A 26,622-nucleotide genomic window follows, 5' to 3' on the forward strand; every position below is an offset into this window, starting at 1 on the left:
TATTCACTTTGGTGCTGAGTTCCACTCATTTTTCATTGCTACCCATCCTGGAACACGGACCTGCCTGTCCGAGGGACTACGTGCATCCACCGCAGACTGGAGGACTTTATATGGGTGAGCTGAATATTTCATTTCTCTACCTAGTTTGCTTGGTAGGTCGTCATTTGGTTTGGAAGGGGAAACAAGTGCGTGTGTACAGCTCTCTCAGACATCGATAGCATCAACGTTGGATGAAGGCAACATCATGTCTACGCCTGCACTTTCCTCACAAACCTGCACTTTTTCACGGACACCCTACTCACCACCATCTACACACAGCAGCCAGATCTCTGTCCCTTAGATGTGGACAAATAAAAGGCCATTTCCTGCGACCCATGACAAAGCTAAGAGGTTGACTTTATCCCTTTGTAAGCTCTTGGCTACCGTAATGCTGCCTTTCCGCCTGGTGGACACACAGGATTTTAGAGACCTAATGTCTGTCGCTGTGCCCCAGTACCAGATGCCCAGTCGCCACTACTTCTCTAACAAAGGTGTGCCTGTGCTACAGCAGCATGTCGCACACAACATCACCGCTTCCTTGAGAAACTCTGTTTGAATGGGTGCATTTCACCACCGATACTTGGACCAGTAAGCATGGACAGGGACGTTACATGTCACTGACTGGGCACTGGGTAACTATGGTGATAGATGGTGAAGGGTCTGCTGCACAAGCCTTGCCGTCCCCACGACTTGTGTGTCAATCCTGTCTGTCCAAGTTCTGCCACTGCTTCTGCCTCCTCCACCTCATCTGGGTCCTCCACCTCCGCCCCAAGCCTGCCTGGTCAGGCCACCAGCGTTGTAACTGCGCAGAAGGAATCACGCACCCCTCATTACTATGCTGGCAGCAGAGCGCAACGGCATCATGCGGTCTTTAGCTTGAAATGTCTTGGAAATAAGAGTCACACAGAAGCTGAGTTGTGGGCAGCTCTGGAGACTGAGTTTAATAAATGGTTGTCTCCACTCAACCTGCAGCCTGGTAAGGCCGTGTGCGACAATGCTGCAAACCTGGGTGTGGCCCTTCGCCTGGGCAAGGTGACACACATGCCTTGTATGGCTCACGTGTTGAACCTTGTTGTCCAGCAATTTTTAACACACTATCCCGGCCTAGATGGCCTTCTGAACAGGACACGAAAACTGTCTGCTCACTTCCGCCATTCAACCACCGCTGCTGAGCGACTTGCATCGCTCCAGAAGTCTTTCGGCCTGCCGGTTCATTGCCTGAAATGTGATGTGCCGACACGCTGGAATTCGACTCTCCACATGTTACAGCGACTGTGGCAGCACCGTCGAGCCCTGGTGCAATACATCATGATGTATAGCCTAGGCCAACGAGATGCAGAGGTGGGGAAGATCAACCTGATGGAGTGGTCTCAGATCAAGGACCTATGCACCCTTCTGCACAGTTTCGAAATGGCGACGAATATGTTTAGCGCTGACAATGCCATTATCAGCATGACAATTCCAGTCATTTACATGCTGGAGCACATGCTAAACACTATTCGGAGTCAGGGGGTGGGACAACAGGAAGGGGAGGAACTACAGGAGGATTCATATGCACAAGGCACAACAACATCACCAAGGTCCAGACATTCATCATCACAAACGCGGCACGCATGGCACCATGGGGGACAGGGATCAACAAGGGCACATAGTAGCAGGCAAAATGTGTAGGAAGGTGCAGGAGAACATGAAGAAATGGAGGACTAACTGTCCATGGACATGGAAGACTCAGCGGATGAGGGTGACCTTGGTCAAATTTCAGTTGAAAGAGGTTGGGGGGAGATGTCAGAGGAAGAAAGAACGGTTAGCACCTCTATGCCACAAACACAGCGTGGACTTGGTCCGCATGGCTGCGCAAGACACATGAGCGCCTTCTTGCTGCACTACCTCCAACATGACCCTCGTATTGTCAAAATTAGAAGTGATGATGACTACTGGCTTGCCACACTATTAGATCCCCGGTACAAGTCCAAATTTTGTGACATAATTCCAGCCATAGAAAGGGACGCACGTATGCAAAAGTATCAGCAGAAGCTGTTACTCGATCTTAGCTCGGCTTTTCCACCAAACAACCGTGGTTTAGGGAGTGAATCTCCCAGTTGTAACTTGACAAACATGGGATGGTCTCGTCATCTTTAACAGTCTACCCGTACCAGCAGCACCGTATGTGGTGCTGGTAACAGCAATTTTATTGAATCTTTTCATAATTTTTTTTAGACCATCCTTTGCAAGGCCACCAGAGACAACAAGTCTGACACATAGTCAACGGCTGGAGAGGATGATACAGGAGTATCTCCAAATGAACATCAATGCCATGACTTTGCAAATGGAGCCTTGCTCATTTTGGGCTTCAAATCTTGAAAATGGCCAGAGCTCTCCACTTACGCCTTGGAGATTTTGTCGTGTCCAGCTGCCAGCGTTGTCTCTGAGCGTGTCTTCAGTGCTGCTGGGTGTGTGCTGACAGATAAGCGCACGCGTCTGTCCAGTGACAATGTGGACAGACTAACGTTCATCAAAATGAACAAGTCATGGATCCACAAGGAATTTACTACCCCTGTGTCATCCTGGGGAGAGTAAATGCTTGTGTATTTTGAATGTGCTTGATGCAAATCTACCTGTGAAGTTTACAACTGGGGCACAAGTTCTGCCCTTAAGGGGTGGGTGTGTGTGGGGCCCAATTTTTGGAAAAAAGGGAGACTCCGCTTGGAGTAACCCTTGCTTGCTGTGTTATTTAAAAGGAGCCAAGATGAACAAGTCATGGTTCAGCAAAGACTTTGCTACCTACCCTGGGGTCATCCTGGGGACGGTTAAGGATGGCGTATTTTTGAATGTTCTTGATGCAAATCTACCTGTGAAGTGTACAACTGGGGCACAAGTGCTGCCACTGAAGGGGTGGGTGTGTGTGTGGCCCAATTTTTGGAAAAAAAGGGAGACTCCGCTTGCTGTGTTTTTTAAAAGGAGCCAAGATGAACAAGTCATGGTTCAGCAAAGACTTTGCTACCTACCCCGGGGTCATCCTGGGGACGGTTAAGGATGGCGTATTTTTGAATGTGCTTGATGCAAATCTAGCTGTGAAGTGTACAACTGGGGCGCAAGTGCTGCCACTGAAGGGGTGGGTGTGTGTGGGGCCCAATTTTTGGAAAAAGGGAGACTCTGCTTGGAGTAACCCTTGCTTGCTGTGTTTTTTAAAAGGAGCCAAGATGAACAAGTCATGGATCAGCAAAGACTTTGCTACCTACCCCGGGGTCATCCTGGGGACGGTTAAGGATGGCGTATTTTTGAATGTGCTTGATGGAAATCTAACTGTGAAGTGTACAACTGGGGCACAAGTGCTGCCACTCAAGGGGTGGGTGTGTGTGGGGCTCAATTTTTGGAAAAAAAGGGAGACTCCGCTTGGAGTAACCCTTGCTTACATTGTTTTTAAAAATGATCCAAGATGAACAGAGCTGGGATCAGGAAAAACTTAGCTACCTACCCCGGTGTCATCCTGGGGACGGTTAAGTATGGCGTATTTTTGAATGTGCTTGATGCAAATCTAGCTGTGAAGTGTACAACTGGGGCACAAGTGCTGCTACTGAAGGGGTGGGTGTGTGTGGGGCCCAATTTTTGGAAAAAAGGGAGACTCTGCTTGGAGAACCTTGCGGTGTTTTACATGATTTTAGAAGGGCATGCCATATATATATACACCTATATCTGTGTCTCCTCCTCTGTTTCCTTGTCCAGCTCTTTTGTTTTCACATGAGTATATGTCCTTGTCACTTTCCCATGTGTTTGTGTTGTGTTGTGAGTTGTTTGTCACCTTTTGGACACCTTTGAGGGTGTTTTCTAGGTGTTTTTATGTGTTTGTGATTGCCTCCCATTGTTTCCTATGCGGTTCGAGTGGTTCGCTGAACCGGTTCGTCATTTACATGCTGGAGCACACTCTAAACACTATTCGGAGTCAAGGGGTGGGACAAGAGGAAGGGGAGGAAGTACAGGAGGATTCATAGGCAGAAGTGATACCAAGATCTACAAGGTCCAGACGTTCAGCATCACCAAGGTGGCAGGCATGAGACGGTGGGGTAGAGGGATTAACAAGGGCGCATGGTAGCATCCAAACTGTTGAGGAAGGTGCAGGAGCCCAGGAAGAAATGGAGGACGAACTGGCGATGGGCATGGAAGACTCAGCAGATGAGGGAGACCTTGGTCAAATTTCGGTTGTTCGAGGTTGGGGGGAGATCTTAGAGGAAGGAAGTTTGGTTATTACCTCGCCGACACAAACACAGGAAGGACTTGGTCCGCATGGATGTGCAAGACACATGAGCACGTTCTTGCTGCACTACCTACACCATGACCCTTATATTGTCCGAATTAGAAGTGATGATGACTACTTGGTTGCCACACCCTTAGATCCCCGGTACAAGTCCAAATTTGGCGAAATAATTCCAGCCATAGAAAGGGACGCACGTATGCAGGAGTATCAGCAGAAGCTGTTATGCAATCTTAGCTCGGCTTTTCCACCCAACACCAGTGGTGCACAAAGTGAATCTGCCAGTTGTAACTTGCCAAGCATGGGACTGTCTCGTCATCATCAGTCAAACCATACCAGCAACACCGTATCTGGTGGTAACAGCAATTTTATGGAATCATTTCATAATTTTTTTTAGACCAGGCCACAAGAGACAAGAAGTCGGACACATAGTCAACGGCTGGAGAGGATGATACAGGTGTATCACCAAATGAACATCGATGCTATGACTGTGCAACTGGAGCCTTGCTCATTTTGGGTTTGCAATCCTGAAAAATAACCTGAGCTCGCCAATTACGCCTTGGAGATCTTGTCATGCCCCGCAGCCAGTGCTGTCTCGGAACGTGTCTTCAGTGCTGCTGGGTGTGTGCTGACAGATAAGCGCACGCGTCTGTCCTGTGACAATGTGGACAGACTAACGTTCATCAAGATGACAGATCAGCAAGGACTTTGCTACCCCGGTGTCATCCTGGGGACAGTTAAGGCTGGCGTATTTTTGAATGTGCTTGATGCAAATCAACATGTGAAGTTTGCAACTGGGGCCCAAGTGATGCCACTGAAGTGGTGTGTGTGGACCAATTTTTTGAAAAAAGGGAGACTCTGCTTGGAGTCCCCTTGCTGTGTTTTACATTATTTTAGAAGGGCATGACATGCCTATATCTGCGTCTCCTCCTCTTTTTACTCGGCCAGCTCTTTTGTTTTCGCATGAGTATATGTCCTTGTCACTTTTCCATGTGTTTGTGGTGTCTTGTGAGTTGTTTGTCACCTTTTGGACACCTTAGAAGGTGTTTTCTATGTGTTTGTATGTGTTTGTGTTTGCCTGCTATTGTTTTCAATGGGGTTCGAATTGGTTCGTCAAACGTTCGTCGAACATTCAACGAACTTGTCCTCCGTTCGACGAACCGAACTCGAACTCTAGGGGGGTGGCTCATCTCTAACTGTGACTCAGTATTCAGTTAAAAGAAAAACAAAGTTTTGCTACCATTTTAGCTGATACCTTTTAATGGCATAAGGCCACTTTACACGTTGCGATCTCGCTAGCGAGATTGCTAGCGTGCGTACCCGTCCCCGTCGGTTGTGCGTCACGGGCAAATCGCTGCCCGTGGCGCACAAAATCGCGCGGACCTGTCACACTACTTACCTGCCTTGCGACGTCGATGTGACCGGCAAACCGCCTCCTTTCTAAGGGGGCAGTTCATTCGGCGTCATAGCGACATCACTAAGCAGCCGCCCAATAGAACCGGAGGGGCGAAGATGAGTGGGACGTAACATCCCGCCCACCTCCTTCCTTTCTCATTGCCGGTGGCCGGAGGTAAGAAGATGTTCCTTGTTCCTGCGGTGTCACACATAGCGATGTGTGGTGCTACAGGAACGACGAACAACATCGTACCTGAAGCAGCAACGATAATCATAAATGGGGGGGGGCATGTCACCGATTAAAGATTTTGAACGTTTTTGCGACGATTCAAAATTGCTCATAGGTGTCAAATGTAACGACATTGCTTCACACGCTGGATGTGCTTCACAAATTCCGTGACCCCAACGACATCGCTTTAGCGATGTTGAAGCGTGTAAAGTGGCCTTAACAAAAATAAAATAAATTAAGTTACAAAGCAATCTTTCGAGACTTCTTACGTCTCTTCATCAGGCATGGTATAACTAAAGGGTGCTTTACACGCTACGACATCGCTAGCGATAGCTAGTGATGTCGTGCGCAATAGCACCCGCCCCGTCGTACGTGTGAAATGTGGCGATCGCTGCCATAGCAAACAATATCGCTACAGCAGCGTCACACACACACATACCTGTTCAGCGATGTTGCTGTGACCGCCGAACAATCCCTTCTTCAAGAGGGAGGTGCGTTCGGCGTCACAGTGATGTCACAGCGACGTCACTAAGCCGCCTCCCAATAGCAGAGAAGGGGCGGAGATGAGTGGCCGGAACATGCCGCCCACCTTCTTCCTTCCTCATTGCCGGTGGACGCAAGTAAGGAGATGTTCGTCGCTCCTGCGGTGTCACACATAGCGATGTGTGACGCCGCAGGAACAACGAACAACCAGCGGCATGCACCACCAATGATATTATGGAAAGGAGCGACGTGTCAACGATCAAAGATTTTTGCCATTTTTGCGATCGTTGATCGTTACTTCTAGCTGTCACAAGCTGCGATGTTGCTAATGGTGCCGGATGTGCGTCACTAACGGCGTGACCCCGACAATATATTAGTTAGATAGTTAGCGATGTCACAGCATGTAAAGCACCCTTAAGTATCTGAAGAGCGTAATAAGAAGAGTACAAAATCTCTCATGACAAAGTGGAAACGCTTTCTATTTAAACATTATACAAAAGAAAAGCTTAGGGGAATTATGAAATCCTTTAAACCGACCATATTGGAGGACATGGGAGGATCTTTGGGAAAACTGAAAATAACTGATCCAAATGTTGATGGAAAAGGAGGAAGGGACACCAGTTAAGTTGTAATATACACTTTAGCTGCAAAGTAAATTTTCAATAACAACTAAGGAGTAATGTTGAGCCACCCCCCTAGTGTTCGAGTTCGGTTCGGTTCGTCGAACGGTAGCTCAGTTCGGCAAACGTTCGATGAACACCCTTGAACCCCATTGAAAACAATGGCAGGCAAACACATACAAACACATAGAAAACACCTTCTAAGGTGTCCAAAAGGTGACAAACAACTCACAAGACACGACAAACACATGGAAAAGTGACAAGCACATATACTCATGTAAAAACAAAAACAAAAGAGCTGGACGAGTAAAAGGAGGAGACACAGATATAGGCATAAATAGGAATAACGTTTGGAACACCATTCTAAGTCTGAACTGGGTGCAAAAACCTAAAAAAACATCACTATGGGGATTTAAGGTATGCACACCAGTGACTATGTAAGGGGAATACATGAAATAGCAGAAACTGCTGTGTGAATACTGACTTGAAAAATCCAATAGCTATATGTAAGAGTGAATATGTGAAAAATGGAATCTGCATTACTGCCATGAACATATGAATCAAGAGAAATTTAGCTACTGAATTGATCAATGCAATAGAGCCCCAACACTACGCCAAAGTATTTCTCTACGTTGGGGTCCCTAGCTTGTGTGTGTCCTCTCATGCAGTTAAAAAACCTACCGTGTATGGGAAGCTGAGACCCAGGTATTCACACAGCAGTTTCTGCTATTTCATGTATTCCCCTTACATAGTCACTGGTGTGCATACCTTATCTCCCCATAGTGATGTTTTTTTAGGTTTTTGCACCCAGTTCGGACTTAGAATGGTGTTCCAAACGTTATTCCTATTAGTTAGTATTTTTTCGTTTGTGAACCCTCCCCAACCACACCTATTGCCAATCCATATCATACGCATAAATAGCCTGGGTCTCAGCTTCCCATACACGGTAGGTTTTTTAACTGCATGAGAGGACACACACAAGCTAGGGACCCCAACGTAGAGAAATACTTTGGCGTAGTGTTGGGGCTCTATTGCATTGATCAATTCAGTAGCTAAATTTCTCTTGATTCATATGTTCATGGCAGTAATGCAGATTCCATTTTTCACATATTCACTCTTACATATAGCTATTGGATTTTTCAAGTCAGTATTCACACAGCAGTTTCTGCTATTTCATGTATTCCCCTTACATAGTCACTGGTGTGCATACCTTATCTCCCCATACAGATATAGGCATGTCAAGCCCTTCTAAAATCATGTAAAACACATCAAGAGGACTCCAAGCAGAGTCTCCCTTTTTTCTAAAAATTGGGCCACACACACCACTTCAGTGGCATCACTTATCCCCTAGTTGCAAACTTGGCATGTTGATTTGCGTCAAGCACATTCAAAAATACGCCAGCCTTTACTGTCCCCATGATGACACCAGGGTAGCAAAGTCCTTGCTGAACCATGACTTGTTCATCTTGATGAACGTTAGTTTGTCCACATTGTTACTTGACAGACGCTTGCGGTTATCTGTCAGCACACACCCAGCAGCAATGAAGACACATTCCGAGAGAACGCTGGCTGCGGGACACGACAAGATCTCCAAGGCGTAAGTGGTGAGCTCAGGACATTTTTCCAGATTGGAAGCCCAAAATAAGCAAAACTCCAGTTGCAGAGACATGGCATCTATATTCACTTGGGGATACTCCTGTATCATCCTCTCCAGCCGTTGACTATGTGTCAGACTTCTTGTCTCTAGTGGCCTTGCAAAGGATGGTCTAAAAAAATTGCTGTTACCACCAGATACGGTGTTGCTGGTACGGTTTGACTGATGATGCCTCGACAGTCCTATGGTTGGCAAGTTACAACTTTATTATTATTATTTATTATTATAGCCCCATCTATTCCATGGCGCTTTACATGTGAAAGGGGTGTACAAAATAGGGACAAGTACAATAATCATAAACAATACAAGACACAAACAGGTACAGGAGGAGAGAGGTCCCTGTCCCCGAGGGCTCACAGTCTACAAGGGATAGGTGAGATTCACTCTGTGCACCACTGGTGTTTGGTGGAAAAGCCGAGCTAAGATTGCATAACAGCTTCTGCTGATACTCCTGCATACGTGCATCCCTTTCTATGGCTGGAATTATTTCGGCAAATTTTGACTTGTACTGGGGATCTAAGAGTGTGGCAACCCAGTAGTCAGCATTATTTCTAATTTGGACAATCCGAGGGTCATGTTGTAGGTAGTGCGGCAAGAAGGCGCTCATGTGTCTTGCGCATCCATGCGGACCAAGTCCTTGCTGTGTTTGTGTCGGTGAGGTGATAACCGTGCTTCCTTCCTCTGACATCTCCCCCCAACCTCGAACAGCCGAAATATGACCAAGGTCTCCCTCATCTGCTGAGTCTTCCATGCCCATCGCCAGTTTGCCCTCCATTTCTTCCTGGGCTCCTGCACCTTCCTCAAAAGTTTGGCTGCTACCATGCGCCCTTGTTAATCCCTCTCCCCCACCGTCCCATGCCTGCCGCCTTGGTGATGCTGAACGTCTGGACCTTGCAGATCTTGGTATCCCTTCTGCCTATGAATCCTCCTGTACTTCCTCCCCTTCCTCCTGTCCCACCACCTGACTCCGAATACTGTTTAGAATGTGCTCCAGCATGTAAATGGTTGGAATTGTCATGCTGATAATGGCATTGTCAGTGCTAAACATTAGAGTTGAGTGCGGTTCGTGGTTCTCCAGTTCGCGGTTCGAGTGATTTTGGGGGCTGTTCTAGATCGAACTAGAACTCGAGCTTTTTGCTAAAGCTCGATAGTTCTAGTTACGTTCGAGAACGGTTCTAGCAGCAAAAAGCCAAGCTAATTACTAGCTTGTTTTCCGCTGTAATAGTGTAAGTCACTCTGTGACTCACACTATTATGAAATTTCAGCGTATAGTGTGCGGGAACAGCGCATTCAGATCACTGCTGCTGGGATAATGTCGATCGCCATTTTTTTTTTCCCTTGCCTTCCTTAAGCGCGCGCGTGCAGTGGGGCGGGCCAGCATGTCAGCCAATCCCAGACACACACACAGCTAAGTGGACTTTTAGCCAGAGAAGCAACGGCATGTGTGATAGGATGTCCATGTCACATGTCCCTGCATTATAAAAACGGGTATCTGCCCATCCAGACGCCATTATCTGCCTTCTGCGTCTGGGTGTCACTCACCGCTGGTGTAGCTCCTGTCTCCGATACTGCTGTGTACGCTCTATACACAGCGCTATACAGAATAGGGATAGAAGTTTCTATTAGCCCTTGTAAGAGCTAATTCCAGCAGGCTCAGAGCCATAGGTGACAGTCAGGTCCGTGGAAACAGATTTTAACAGCAACAGAAGACACCAGTGTCTGTGTAGCTAAGCTCAAGGACTTCCTCGCTGCATTTCCCCATTAGGAGGGATAGAAAGTGAGGCTTCCTTTCCTGTACACTGACCCACAACCCTGCCACTGTACCCTCCTGCCCTTTGCACACTCAAACTCATTGTTACTAAGCCATTATACTAGCAAACACTGAGTAAACTTAGTGGCATCCTAAAAGTGGCTGTTGGACTTCCATTAGTGTCCCACTAGTGCAAATCTATTTGCAGCACTTCTGCATTGCACACTGAAACTCATTGTTACTAAGCCATTCTAATAGCAAACTATGCTGCCAGTTTAAGGGCCGTAGTTGCATTGTCAGGGATAGTTATTGTTGTTTATTCTGCTGTTAATAAAGATTGACCACCGCTGCAATCTACACCACCTCTCAATTTTTACTACCACATTTTAAGTGCCCAATCTTGTCGCAATCAAAATGAGTGGCAAAATGACAGATGTTGGTGGAAAGGGGAAGAGGCGTGTTGGAAAAGGAAAAAAAGGGTTTGTCCGTGGGGAAGGTGGCAAAGCTATATTAACATCTGCTGAAGATAGACCATCTTCCAGCAAAAGTAAGATGTCTACTACTTACCGTGGACAATCCGATGTGCTCCCTTTTTTACAGACGCGAACAACTGGAACAAAAGGTAGATGATGGCCAAAAAAAGAAAATGCTTGAATGGATCTCAAGTGGTCCAACAAGTGCCCTCTCTAAACTACCGCATCCAAAAAACACCAGTCCTCTGAGTTGTCATCCCAATCGCACTTGCTTCCTCCCAGCTCTGAAGTCTCCATCCGCCCTGCACAGTATGGTGGAACTGAGATGGCTGAGTCTGCAGAGCTGTTCAGTCACAATATAGCTTTGGAATCAGAGGTGTGCTCCCAAGCTACAGTGAGTACAGACCAGGAAATGGTCTGCAGTGATGCCCAGAACCTTTGTGACTCTGATTAAGGCCGTGAGGACCAAGTTTCTGAGCATAATGTTGACCCTTATTCCCAAACTGTAACACCTGTTGTTATAGACAATGAGGAACATACTGATGACGATGAGACGCAGATACCAGATTGGGATGACAACAAATATTCGGTCAGGGCAAGAAGAGGCTCGGTCTGAGGGTGAGGGGAGTGCAAACATAACAATTGATGAGGAAGTTCTAGATCCCACCTACTGTTAACCCACAGTCAGGCACTCGAGGAGGTCAACAGATACGGTGGAGGAGGATGCAACTGACGACGACGTTACCTTGCGCCTTCCTGGACAGAGTCGGAGTACTGGTAGCACGTCTACAACTGCATCCTCAGCCACCACTGTGCCTCTGAGCACTAGTCGGGGTGGATCAGCAGGTCGCATGCCCTCTAAGCCTTGCCTAGCCTGGTCCTTTGACATCGCAAAAGATCGCCAAAATTATGTGATCTGTAAAATTTGTCGTGATTCTTTTAGTAGAGGGCAAAACCTCAGCAGTTTGACAACTTCTTCCATGAATTGTCACATGAAAAAATATCATATGTCCCAGTGGGAAGCTCACCGTGCTGCAATGCGGCCTAGCGGAGCGAACCATCCACTGCCTGCCCCTTCCAGTGCATCCGCGTGCTCTTCATCTTCTAGGACTGTGGGGACAGCTGTCACACCTGGTTTTCCATGCACAACTTCTACCACTGTAACCGCAACAGGCAGTTTGCTTGGTAGGTCGTCAGTTGGTTTGGAAGGGGAAACAAGTGCGTGTATACAGTTCTCTCAGACATCGATAGCACCAATTCAGTTAGACTTTATTGTATTTAATTCATATAAATCACTTTATTACATGTCACTATTAAATCTTTATATAAATGGAGTTAGTTTCATGTGGGCTGCATTGCATTAATCCATAGAAGTTTACTTCATACCATGGATCTATTCAGATCCACTGATATAACTGGTATTCCTATAGTTAACTTCTAAGTATGGAAAAATCCTCAGAGCGCCTGCGCCTCCCTGACAGCAGTGTTGTCTGGTTTCCATGGTGAGGCGTCCTTATGTGCTTCATGGACGCGCTCCCTGGTTTACCAGAGGGCGTTTCCATGGCTGCAGGACGCTGACCCAGGTGCTTTGAACTCTCCTGCTTTCCATGATAAGTGCTACACAGCCGCTGCTATCAGTAATCTGCGTGTCATTGGACAGCTGTTACTTAAATAGTTTGTGTGCCTTTCCAGACTTCACCCCTTCTGAGGAAGAGACGAAACGATCGTTAAGGGGGATCTTGGGTTGCTTATGTAAGACTTATATTTATGCTTTGGTTCATCACTGCTCTGTATGACCTGTTTGACACAATGTTGATTTGATCCTTGTACCTGCTTGATAAGTATTGCTGTGACCACACCAGTGTCTATGGCTTAATGTTATGCGGCTTGTCTAGTAAGGCTGCTTTCACACCTCCGGTTTCTGCAATGCGGCACACTCCGGCACTTTGCAGGAAAATCGCAACCGTTTTTTTTTTGCTGCCGGTTGCGTTTTTTCTGCATAGACTTTAATTAGTGCCGCATTGTGCCACAAGGCCTTGCGTTCCATCCGGTTTTTGCCGCATGCGGCAGATTTAGCCGATGCGGCCGGATGGAACGTTGCCTGGCACGTTTTTTCGTGTGGCAAAAAAAATGCATCGCGCCGCATTCGGCCGATGCGGCACATTTTTCAATGCATGCCTATGGCGGCCGGATGCGGCGTGATGCGGCAAAAAACGCAACCGGCCGCCGCATGCGGTTTTTGCCACTGCGCATGCTCAGTAGCAAGCGGCAAAAACCGGACGGGCCGCATGGGAAAAACTTATGCAAAGGATGCGGTGTTTTCACCGCATCCGTTGCATAGCTTGCACAGCCGGATTGAGCCGCAGAGCTCAAGCCGGATGTGTGAAAGCAGCCTAACACACTGGTGTAATCTAACTCCTGCAACAAGATTAAATCTTGCTGTTAACCCTTAATATACCTGCTTGAGAAGTATTGCTCTAAACACATCAGTGTTCATGATGTTATGTGGCCTGCCTGGTAATATGCTGATGTGATATTATTCCTGTTAATCATATGGCAGATTGCACTTTGCTCTGTTAACTCTTAACATATAGTAGATACATAGGTATATTGGGCATTTGTTTACAGCAATTCATGTGACAACGTGTTTATAGAGAATTTTTTCCTGATGCAGTTTTTATGGCTTGCCTTAGAGACAATAACTCTGCATAGATTCATTGGAATAAGCAGATTATTTCCACCCCTAAACAAAACTATTCAACCCCTCATTCATCTCATGTATCTTTGGTCTCTCAAATTGTTTATTCTTTTTTAGCTGTATGCTAATGCACTAGCACTTTCCTATAGATCACAAATTATATATTATAGTTGACCTTGATGCGGGCGGATTAGGGGGTTGAATACTTTTGCAAGAGACCAACTTCACAAAAACATATGTACATAAAATTTGTTCAAAAAAATTGTGTGATGAACCTGTGAATTTATCATGTACAATATTTAAAAAAAAAAAAAAAAATAAAAATTAACACTTGTTGAACCCAGGATATTTTTATATCATTATCCATCTTTTTAATATTTTTCTTCTGTGTTTGTCTAAATAAAATAATAAAGAATTTAATGTTTTATGAGAATTTGGGTCATTTGAATTATTCGGAATTATCAATAGCACCAACGTTGGATGAAGGAAACATCATGTCTCTGCCTGCACTTTCCTCACAAACCTGCATTTTTCCAGGGACACCCTACTCAACACCACCTACACACAGCAGCCAGATCTCTGTCCCTCAGATGTGGACAAATAAAAGGCCATTTCCTGCGACCCATGACAAAGCTAAGAGGTTGACTTTATCCCTCTGTAAGCTCTTGGCTACCGAAATGCTGCCTTTCCGCCTGGTGGACACACAGGATTTTAGAGACCTTATGTCTGTCGCTGTGCCCCAGTACCAGATGCCCAGTCGCCACTACTTCTCTAAGAAAGGTGTGCCCGCGCTACACCAGCATATTGCACACAACATCATTGCTTCCTTGAGAAACTCTGTGTGTGAACGAGTGCATTTCACCACCGATACTTGGACCAGTAAGCATGGACAGGGACGTTACATGTCGCTGACTGGGCACTGGGTAACTATGGTAAAAGATGGTGAAGGGTTTGCTGCACAAGTCTTGCCATCCCCATGACTTGTGTATCAATCCTCTGTCTGTCCACGTTCCGCCATTGCTTCTGCCTCCTCCACCTTGTCTGGGTCCTCCACCTCTGCCCCAAGCCTGCCTGGTCAGGCCACCAGCATTCTAACTGCGCAGAAGGAATCACGCACCCCTCATTACTATGCTGGCAGCAGAGCGCAACGGCATCAGGCCGTCTTTAGCTTGAAATGTCTTGGAAATAGGAGTCACACAGCGGCTTCGTTGTGGGCAGCTCTGGGGACTGAGTTTGGTAAATGGTTGTCTCCACTCAACCTGCTGCCTGGTAAGGCAGTGTGCGACAATGCTGCAAAGCCGGGTGCGGCCCTTCGCCTGGGCAAGGTGACACACATGCCTTGTATGGCTCACGTGTTGAACCTTGTTGTCCAGCAATTTTTAACACACTATCCCGGACTAGATGGTCTTCTAAACAGGGCACGAAAACTGTCTGCTCACTTCCGCCGTTCAGCCACCGCTGCTGAGCGACTTGCATCGCTCCAAAAGTCTTTCGGCCTGCCAGTTCATCGCCTGAAATGCGATGTGCCGACAGGCTGGAATTCGATTCTCCACATGTTACAGTGACTGTGGCAGCACCGTCGAGCCCTGGTGCAATACATCATGACGTATAGCCTGGGCCAACGAGATGCATAGGTGGGGAAGATCACCCTGATGGAGTGGTCTCAGATCAAGGACCTATGCACCCTTCTGCACAGTTTCGAAATGGCGACGAATATGTTTAGCGCTGACAATGCCATTATCAGCATGACAATTCCAGTCATTTACATGCTGGAGCACACGCTAAACACTATTCGGAGTCAGGGGGTGGGAAAACAGGAAGGGGAGGAACTACAGGAGGATTCATATGCGCAAGAGACAACAACATCACCAAGGTCCAGACGTTCATCATCACCAACGCGGCAGGTATGGGACCATGGGGGACAGGGATCAACAAGGGCGCATGGTAGCAGGCGAAATGTTGAGGACGGTGCAGGAGAACATGAAGAAATGGAGGGCGAACTGTCCATGGACATGGAAGACTCAGAGGATGAGGGAGACCTTGGTCAAATTTCAGTTGAAAGAGGATGGGGGGAGATGTCAGAGGAAGAAAGAATGGTTAGCACCTCTATGCCACAAACACAGCGTGGACTTGGTCCGCATGGCTGCGCAAGACACATGAGCGCCTTCTTGATGCACTACCTCCAACATGACCCTCGTATTGTCAAAATTAGAAGTGATGATGACTACTGGCTTGCCACACTATTAGATCCCCGGTACAAGTCCAAATTTTGTGACATAAGTCCAGCCATAGAAGGGGACGCACGTATGCAGGAGTATCAGCAAAAGCTGTTACTCGATCTTAGCTCGGCTTTTCCACCAAACAACCCTAGTGCAGAGAGTGAATCTCCCAGTTGTAACTTGACAAACATGGGACTGTCTCGTCATCTTCAACGGTCTACCCGTACCAGCAGCACCGTATGTGGTGCTGGTAACAGCAATTTTATTGAATCTTTTCATAATTTTTTTTTAGACTATCCTTTGCATGGCCACCAGAGACAACAAGTCTGACACATAGTCAACGGCTGGAGAGGATGATACAGGAGTATCTCCAAATGAACATCGATGCCATGACTTTGCAAATGGAGCCTTGCTCATTTTGGGCTTCAAATCTTGAAAAATGGCCAGAGCTCTCCACTTACGCCTTGGAGATCTTGTCATGTCCAGCTGCCAGCGTTGTCTCTGAACGTGTCTTCAGTGCTGCTGGGTGTGTGCTGACAGATAAGCGCACGCGTCTGTCCAGTGACAATGTGGACAGACTAACGTTCATCAAAATGAACAAGTCATGGATCCACAAGGAATTTACTACCCCTGTGTCATCCTGGGGAGAGTAAATGCTTGTGGATTTTTAATGTTCTTGATGCAAATCTAGCTGTGAAGTGTAAAACTGGGGCACAAGTGCGGCCACTGAATGGGTGGGTGTGTGTGGGGCACAATTTTGGAAAAAAGGGAGACTCCGCTTTGAGTAACCTTGCGGTGATTTACATGATTTTAGAAGGGCATGCCATGCCTATATCTGTGTCTCATCCTCTTTTCCTTGTAACGCTGTTTTGTTTTCGCATGAGTATATGTCCTTGTCACTTTCCCATGTGTTTGTGTTGTGTTGTGAGTTGTTTGTCACCTTTTGGACACCTTTGAGGGTGTTTTCTAGGTGTGTTTTTATGTGTTTGTGATTGCCTCCCATTGTTTCCTATGCGGTTTGAGTGGTTCGCCGAACCAGTTTGCTGAACCGAACTCGAAAGAGACCTCCGTTCGGCAAACCGAACTCGAGCTGAACCGCGGCCGGTTCGCTCATCTCTACTAAACATATTCATCGCCTATTCAAAACTGTGCAGAAGGGTGCATAGGTCCTTGATCTGAGACCATTCCATCAGGGTGATCTTCCCCACCTCTGCATCTCGTTGGCCCAGGCTATATGTCATAACGTATTGCACCAGGGCTCTGCGATGCTGCAACAGTCGCTGCAACATGTGGAGAGTCAAATTCCAGCGTGTTGCCACATCGCATTTCAAGCGGTGAACCGGCAGGCCAAAAGACTTCTGGAGCAATGCAAGTCGGTCAGCTGCTCCGTTTGAACTGCAGAAGTGAGCAGATAGTGACCGTGCCCTGTGCAGAAGCCCATCTAGGCTGGGATAGGGGGTTAAAAATTGCTGGACAACAAGGTTCAACACGTGAGCCATAGAAGGCACGTGTGTCACCTTGCCCCGGCGAAAGGCCGCACCCAGGTTTGCAGCATTGTCGCACATGGCCTTCCCTGGCTGCAGGTTGAGTGGAGGCAACCATTTACAAAACTCGGTCTCCAGAGCTGTCCACATCTCATCAGATGTGTGACTCTTATTTCCCAGATCTTTCAGCGTAAAGACCGCCTGATACCGTTGAGCTCTGCTGCCAGCATAGTAAGGAGGTGTGCGGGATTCCTTGTGCGCAGTTACAACGCGGGTGGCCTGACCAGACAGGCTTTGGGCGGAGGTGGAGGACCCAGACGAGGTTGAGGAGGCAGAACCAGTGGAGGAACTTCTACATACAGAGCATTGACGCACAACTCGTGGGGCCAGCAAGACTTGTACAGCAGACCCTTCTCCATCTCTCACCATAGTTACCCAGTGCCCAGTCAGGGACATGTAACGCCCCTGTCTATGCTTACTGGTCCAAGTATCGGTGGTGAAATGCACCCTGTCACACACAGAGTTTCTCAAGGAAGCTGTGATGTTGTGTGTGACATGCTGGTGTAGCGCAGGCACACCTTTCTTGGAAAAGTAGTGTCAACTGGGCATCTGGTACTGGGGGACTGCGACTGACATAAAGTCTCAAAAATCCTGTGTGTCTACCAGGCGGAAAGGTAGCATTTCTGTAGCCAACAGCTTGCAGATGGTGAAAGTCAACCTCTTAGCTTTGTCATGGCTCAGAGGAAATGGCCTTTTACTTGTCCACATCTGAGGGACCGAGGGCTGGCTGCTGTGCTGAGATGGCATTGAGTAGGGTGTCCCATGAAAACTGCTCGTCTGTGAGGAAAGTGCAGGCGTAGACATAATGTTGCCTTCATCCAAAGGTGGTGCTCTCGATGTCTGGGAGAGCTCTACACCAGCACCTGTTTCCCCTTTCAAAACAACTGACGACCTGCCAATCACACTGCCTGTTGCGGTTAAAGAGGTGGACGGTCTGCATCGCAAAGCATGTGTGACTGCTGTCCCCACAGTTATAGAGGATGAAGAGCGCGCGGATGCACTTGAAGGGTCAGATGGTGGTTGGCCCACTTTGCTAGGCCGCATTGTAGCACAGTGAGCTTCCCACTGGGACTTATGCTTGATATCCATGTGACGGGTCATGGATGAAGTAGTCAAACTATTGAGGTTTTTGCCTCTACTTATAGATTGGCGGCAAATCTTACAGATGACATGCTTTGTGAGATCCTTTGCGATGTCAAAAAAGGACCAGGTAGGCAAGTATTAGAGCCCATGCGACCTGCAGAGCCACCATGACGTGTGCTCAGAGGTAGAGTTGTGGCTGAAGATGCAGTTGTTTACATGCTTCCAGTACTCCGTCTGTGTCCAGGAAGGCGCAAGCTAACCTCGTCATCAGTCACATCCTCCTCCACCGCCTCTGCTGACACCCTCAAGTGCCTGACTGTGGGTTGACAGTAAGTGGGATCTACAACCTCATCATCAACCTATGTGTTTGCACTACCCTCGTCCTCAGACCTAACCTCTTCCTGTCCTGACTGAATAGTTAAGTTGTCATTCCAATCAGGTATCTGAGTCTCATCGTCATCAGTATGTTCCTAATTGTCTCCACCAAGAGGAGTTACAGTTTGGGAATGATGGTCTACATTATGCTCAGAAACTTCTTCATCAGGGCCTGAATCTGACTTACAAAGCTTCTGGCCATCACTGCAGATCATTTCCTGGTCTGTACTCACTGTAGCTTTGGAGCAGACCTCTGATTCCCAGGCTATAGTGTGAATGAACAGCTCTGCAGACTCACCCATCTCTGTTACCCCAAGCTCTGCAGGGCGGGTGGAGACTTGAGAGCTAGTAGAAAGTAAGTGCGATTGGGGTGACAACTCAGAGGACTGGAGATTTTTGGATGTTGAAGTTGAGGTGGAGGAGAGGCCACTTGATGGAGCACTTGAGATCCATTCAAGCATGTCCTTTTTTTGTGCATCATCTACCTTTGTTAGAGTTGTTCAGTTCCATAAAAAAGGGATCACATCAGATTGTCCACTGAAAATATAAGACATCTTACTTTTGATGGAAGATGGCCTTTCTTCAGCAGATGTTACTGTAGCTTTACCACCTACCCCACGGACACAAACTCTTTTCCCTTTCCAGCATGCCTGTTCCCCTTTCCACCAGCATCTGTCCTTTTGCCACTCATTTTGTTTGTGACCAAATTGGACACTTAAAATGTCATAGCAAAAATGGAGAGGTGGTGTAGATTGCAGAGGTGGTCTAGCTTTATTGACAGCTGAAGAACCAACACTGACTATCCCAGACAATGAAAATATGGCCCTAAAAATGGCAGCACTTTTTGCAATTAAAATGGACAGGTGGTGTACAGTGCACAGTTGGTGTACCTTGCTTGACAGCAGAGGAACCTTAAGTTAGTATCCCAGACAATTTTAGTATGCCCCTAAAAGTGGCAGCACTTTTGCAATTAAAATTGCGTAGCAAAAATGGACAGGTGTGTAGAATGCTCAGTTAGGGTTCCTCTGCTGTCAAGCAAGGTACACCAAGTTAGTATCCCAATCAATTTTAATATGCCCCTAAAAGTGGCAGCACTTTTTGCAATTAAAATTGTGTAGCAAAAATGGACAGGTGTGTAGAATGTACAGATGGTGTACCTTGCTTGACAGCAGAGGAACCCTAAGTTAGTATCCCAATCAATTTTATTATGCCCCTAAAAGTGGCAGCACTTTTTGCAATTAAAATTGTGTAGCAAAAATGGACAGGTGCGTAGAATGCACAGGTGCTTTAGCTAGCTTGTCAGCAGAGGAAGCCTCACTTTCTATCCCTGCCAATGAAACAATGCCCCAAGTAATTGCCTGAGCTGATTTAGCCAGACGCTGTGATATAAACCCCTGCACAGCGCTGGCACAGACCTGCCTAGCGAAAATGGCTATGAACGGCTGTAATGTAGCCCTGAAAAGGGCTGAAATTACAAGTAGTCCCTAATCCCTAAAGCGATGTGTAGATTGCACTGTATGTCTATAGCACACACAGCAGCAGCGGGAGCGGTGACTGTCACCCACCCACAGCAGAGAGATAATGGCGGTGACAGGGAAAATGGCCGGGTCTTATAGGGCAAAGACATGTGACATGCACAGCCAGTGACACATGCCCTTGCTTGTTTGGCAAAAATCCACTTTGCTGTGTGTGTGTCTGTGATTGGCTGACAGCCTGGCCCGCCGCACTGTACGTACGGTTAGGAAAAAAAAAATGGCGATCGCCATTCTTTCAGCGCTCAGCAGCAGCACTGATCTAAACCCCGTCCCCCCCTTCACACACTATACGCTGAATTTTGATAATATCATGATTCACAGTGACTCACAGTATTACAGTGAAAAGCCAGCTAGTAACTAGCTACGCTTTTTGGTGATTGAATCGTTATCGAGCGTAACTCGAACTGCCGAACTTGAAGCAAATAGTTCGAGTTTGTCGAACAACTCGAACACCGACCAAAATCACTCGAATTTGAAATTGGCAAACCATTCAAATCGAACATCGCTCAACTCTACTATGGAGCCAGAAAGGCAAAAAGAAAGGAATGAGGTGAGTGCAAGGAGTATACAAGTGTTTCTGGCATGTCTGGGTAAAGGGAGGGTAGCTGGGAGTTTATTTAGTGTTTATTATATACTGTGATCATAAAGTTGGTAACATGAAAAACAAGAATTGGACACTTAAGAACTTGGATGCTAAGAAACTACGTTTGATTGTATATGTTATATTGTAAAAACCAATAAAAATTATTGTACAGAAAAAAACAAAGTATCTGAAGAAATGAAAACACAAACAGAGCAGAGGCATGGTATAATAAATGGATATTTAAATAAACAAACACTGAGCTTAGAGAGTGAATCATTAATTACCTTTGATTAGTGATGTGAAAGTTTCCTTTTCCCAATATCCATGTAAGATCAGAGGCTTAGTGCCCTCACTGCCTCTGGAAGCAGACTCCTCATTGATACATAGGTGTCATTCATACAGGAAAAAGAATGTTATAAAGTGTAATTTTCCACACCAAGAGAAGTGTGCAAGTTTAGTGAATAAAGATATGTGGGAGATACACGTTACTGGAGGGCAAACACATTACTGGGGTAAACACATTACTAGGGGGCATACACTATACTGGGGGTGCATACAGGACATTGAGGGGCCAAACATATTGCTGGGGGCATAAACATTACTTTGGGGTATAGACATTACTAAGTTGGGGAGGCATACAGGTCTGGGGGCAAACAGCTTGGAGGCATACAGCTTCGAGGCACACAGGTTACTAGAGTGGGGGGCATACATCACTTTGGGAGCATACATACAGCTCAGGGGGGATACAGCTATGAGGGGGCACATATAGTAGGGGGTGGGGTAACAAACAGTTCGGTGAAGGCCTATGCAGCTTGGGATGGACACAAAGCTTGATAGGGGCCCAAACACAGGGGTGGCACATGCACATGGCGGTGTGGGGCACATACAGCTAAGTGAGGTCCCACGCAGCTCAGTGGGGCACAAAGCTTGGCGGGGGCCCATACAGTTTGGGTGGGTCAGACACGCTGCATGCAAGTGCGGGTTTAAAGGGCCGGCAACCAGCAAGATGCAGCTAATGGCACTAGCACAGTGGTCCCCGGCAATTAGTGAGGGGACCGCATAATAGATTACTGATGATGGTGAGTGGGCACTTGTCAGGGTGCAGACAGCGGGCTCCCCTGGGGCAGGTATAACATGCCCGCTTATCCCTACTTTCTTTTTCCTTTAACTTTTTTTTTAATTTTCCTTATGGCCAGATCTGGATAGTTGCATGGAGTTCCCTGAGAACTCCGGGCCTAGGGTCTGTGTGCGGATATTAGCCATGGATCCGGTCTTTTACTGTCCGGGTTCATCCATCTCTAGTTGATAACAATTTTGTCTGGCCTATTTTTGAAATTTTGTGTAAAATTACGTCCAATTTGCTTTTTTTCCTCAGTTTTTTTTTCTTTTGTTGTTCCAATACACACAAAGGAAATAAACATGTGTATGACAAAACGTGTTGTTGCAATCATTTTCTGGGAGAAATATGTTCATTTTCTGGAATAATTTAAATGGTGCCAACAATTTTGGCCTTGACTGTATTTTGTGTCATATAACTATGTGGTTTAAGGGCAAAAAGCTTAAAAGTTTAAAATGTGCAAAATTTTTAAAATTCAAGCAAAATTTCCAATATTTTCACAAATAAACATAAAAAATATTGACCTAATTTTACCATTATCAAAAAGTACAATGTGTCATGAAAAAACAATCTCCAATCACTAGGATCTGTTTAGGCATTCCGGAGTTTTTACCACATAAACGTTGTGGAATTGGGCCTGATTCATACAGTGAAATATGCCTGGGTGATGAAATGGTTTAGGAAAAGTTTAGAAAGTAACCATAATTTTAATTTGATTTTTACAACCAATTGTACACATGAAAATAAACAACTTTGTAAGAAAACATAAAAAATGTTTACATGTTTCTTCTGGATTGATCTTTCAATCTCATAATGTAAAATTTTTGGGTAAAATCTGTATTCAGTAAAAACAGATTGTTGCTTTCCTGAGATAAGAGAGGTTAGTTGGAAATGATGAGATTCTATGCAGGGGGAGAGAGAAGGAGGAGGGAGGAGCTAGGTATAGAGGGAGGAGCTCCAGGCAAAGCTCCTCCCACTTCAGTCTCTTTTATCTACATAGAATCTCATCAGTAACAACTGCTATCACCTATCTTTGTAAACCAATATTGTGACTTCATTGAACACAGATATTAACCATGATTTCATACTTTTGAGAATGAAAGATCAGTCCTGGAGATAGAAGAAGCAGGCTTCTCTTACAAACTTTATTATTCTTAAGTATATTATTCATTTATTAAATATAAAATATAACAATGGTTGCTCTTTAAATATTTAATACTTTTATTTTTACAATTTTTTTTATTACTCTCTCTCTTTAAGATCAATGTCTTTAATTAAATCTACATTTCTAATTCTTTGATCAATTTTGTATGTGTAATAAGAAAATAGTTTGATGTCACATCTAATTTGTTCTTCTTAAATTAACAATACTATTCCATGTCTTTATCTTATCACCTAGTGGTCTACTCAAAATGCAGTAACCTGCAATGGATCATGCAATTCTCTGAAGGGTCCACCATCTCCGTGAATACAGTTGAATATTCCACAATGGTTATGTGCTGCCTTCAAGTATTTGGGGACTAGAAAATATAGAAGACAAATAATAGCACTTCTTGCCCCAAGAAAAAGTTGTTGTTACTTGTTATTTTAGTATTGTTATTCTTATCCATTTTTCCTTCTCACTTACTGATAACATTACATTTTTTTTTTAATGGCATGCTGCTTAATATCACCTGCATAGCATTCTTACATTCTATTAAAAATGGCTTCTATTTTTTCTTGTAACATTGGGTTGTCCAAAAGAACAATATTATTTTTTTTCCCTGTTGTTATTGTTTCTTCAATTCTTCTTCAATTTTATCATTATTTTTGTAATAGAAAAAATTGGATTGGCATCTTCTTAACTGGTTTTGTAATGTCAGATGAGATTACACTATTCAACACAAAAAATAATCAGCAAAGGTAATATGTCTTTTTTATGGAGTTTGATGTGTTAATAACAAAATATGCTTAGTTTTACTCTATCACATAAAGTTTCTGAGATAGAAGTATTTTTGTTATGTTATTTCTGCAATTTTAATGTATGTATGCTGGGGCCCTCATGTGATATGCTCAAGTTGTTCAAATGGTCTTCATGACTGGTTGAATATGAGGAAAGTGGCTATGCCATTTGCTGTTCCCATGATTTGGAGAGAACTGAAAAATCATAGTAATGACTAATACTTTGCTTTTCTACAAAGAACAAACATAAGATTAAGACAATGTTCACACACTGCATTTTTTACGTCATTTTTTAGGTGCATCTTTATGACGTCACAAAGATGCACCTAAATGTGTGCATTTCCTTCTCCCAGAAAAGTCTATGAGATTTCTATTTTGCTTTCCGCACAGTGCATCTTTCTTGTCTGCATCTTGTAGCTTTTTGAATATGCAGGCATTATGCAGTATGTCAATTCTTTTTCTGTCTTTTCCCTGCGTTTCGGAGGACTGGCAGATCAATCCCCCGCTGACTCAAGGTTGGTGGAGGATTGATTCCTCGTATCTGGCTAGATGCCGGTTTCCGTAACATCAATGGGGACCAGAATCTGGTGCAAAGGGGTGGCAGCAAGCTCTTCATACTTACCGAATCACTGACGCGGCTGTCACACTGCTCTCACAGCCGGTCATTCACTTGCCGGGCCGCTCATTACCTCACTGAATATGCACTGCTTCCCCCGTCCACTGGTGGTTGTGATTGTTGCAGTCAGATGCGCCCCCATGCTGAGTGACAGCTATCTGACTCCAACCAATCACAACCGCTGGTGGGTGGGTGTATATTGTACAGTACAATAAATAAATTAATCATTTAAAAAACAAGCGGCATGCGGTCCCCCATTTTGATACCCAGCCAAGATAAAGCCTCACAACTGAGGGCTGGTACTCTCAAGCTGAGGAGACTCACGTTATTGTGAGCCCCCAGCCTAAAAATATCAGCCAGCAGCCACCTTTAGTTGCTGCATACATTAGATGTGACAATCCCGGGAATTTCTCCACTCATCCAAATTGCCCTGATGTGGGGTGGCAATCGGGGTAATAAAGAGTTAATTGCAGCCCATAGCTGCCACTAAGTCCTAGATTAGTAATGGCAGGCGTCTATCTGAGACACCCTCCATCACTAACCTGTAAGTGAAATGAAATAAACACAAAAACTGAAATAATGATTTATTTGTAATAAAGGACAAAAAGCCACCCTCTCACCACTTTATTAACACCAACACAGCCCTCCAGGTCCGACGTAATCCGCACAAGGGCCCACGATGCTTCCAGCACTGCTACATATATGGAGCTCACAGTGAGCACCATAGAACAAGACTGCCAGCTGTGAAGTTCAGGGCGCAACTGAAGTGAGCCACGCACTCAGTGGTGACGTCACTCAGGTTAGCCGTGGCCACAGCATGGCCATGGCCTCCACCTGTTACAGCAAATCACCTGAGTGACATCCCACTGATCGCACAGCTCACTTTAGTCACTCGGATGATTTGCTGTCATAGGTGGAGGACTCCAGCTCTGGCCACGGGTAACCAAAGTGAGATCACCGCATATTGTGTGGCTCACTTCAGTTGCTGCATGGAGCTCACAGAGGGAAGTCTTGTTCTATGGTGCTCTCTGTGATTTTCAGATATGTAGCAGTGCTGGGAGGGTCATAGAACCTCATGTGGATTATGTGGACCTGGAAGGGTATTTGTGGGGGTAAATAAAGTTAGTAAAAGAGGGTGCTTTTTTGTATTTTTTTTCAAATAAAGGATTTTTGGGTGTTTGTGTTTATTTAATTTCACTTACAGATTAGTGATGGGGAGTGTCTCATAGATGCCTGGCAGCACTAAGCTAGGGCTTAGTAGCAGCTGTGGGCTGTTATTAAACTCTTATATTACTCCAATTTCTACTGCACCAGGACAACGAGAAAAGCCAGGCCCAGCGCCAGAATTGGCGCATCTTATGGATGTGTCACTTCTGGGGTGGCTGTGAGCTACTATTATTAGGGTGGAGAGGGTCAAATAACGATGGCCTGTCTCACCCTAATAATATCAGCCCCGAGTTTTCTGCTGTACCTTTGCTGGTTTTAGAAAAATGAGGGGGACCACACGTCATTTTTTTTAAAATAAAATAACTAAAAAAAGCATGAGATCACCTCGTTTTTGCATAACCAGCCAAGGTACAGCACACAGCCGAGGGTTGCAGCCTGCAGCTGCTGCTGTTCCTCTGCTGGATATGAAAAATGGGGGGGAACCCCACATCATTGTTTAAACAAAAAATTAAAAAAACAGCTGGCCAAGCTGGTTATCCCTCCATTGAGCTATTGTTATTTCTATCTGTTCAATCTGTTCTCTTATTATCTATTCTATATGTTCTTTCTATTATCTATCTATTATCTGTTATCTATCTATTGTCTATCTACATACTATCTTTTATCTATCTATTTATTCTCTGTCATCTATTCTAGTTATCTCTCAATTATCCTATCATATTTTGTTTCTCCTTTAAAAAACACATTAGCAAAAACGTGGTAAAAACGCGGCAAAAACATGGCAAAAGGTTATGCGTTTTTTGGGCCTAAAGCTGCATTTTCTGAGACCACAGGAAAAAAGATGCAGTCAAG

At 45.5% G+C, this 26,622-nt stretch overlaps 1 protein-coding gene across 1 annotated transcript in view; it reads left to right on the plus strand.

Annotated features, from left to right (window-relative positions):
• SYT9 (synaptotagmin 9) overlaps window positions 1-25,050 on the plus strand; it is a 1,761,445-nt gene extending 1,736,395 nt beyond the window's left edge. The window contains exon 7 of the mRNA XM_075325638.1: window positions 23,446-25,050. Coding sequence (XP_075181753.1) covers window positions 23,446-23,514 — 69 coding nt within the window. The 3' untranslated portion in view covers window positions 23,515-25,050. The remainder of the gene's footprint in view (window positions 1-23,445) is intronic.
• Window positions 25,051-26,622: the final 1,572 nt, after the last annotated feature.

Source organism: Anomaloglossus baeobatrachus, chromosome 10, assembly GCF_048569485.1.
Source record: "Anomaloglossus baeobatrachus isolate aAnoBae1 chromosome 10, aAnoBae1.hap1, whole genome shotgun sequence".
NCBI lineage: Eukaryota > Metazoa > Chordata > Amphibia > Anura > Aromobatidae > Anomaloglossus > Anomaloglossus baeobatrachus.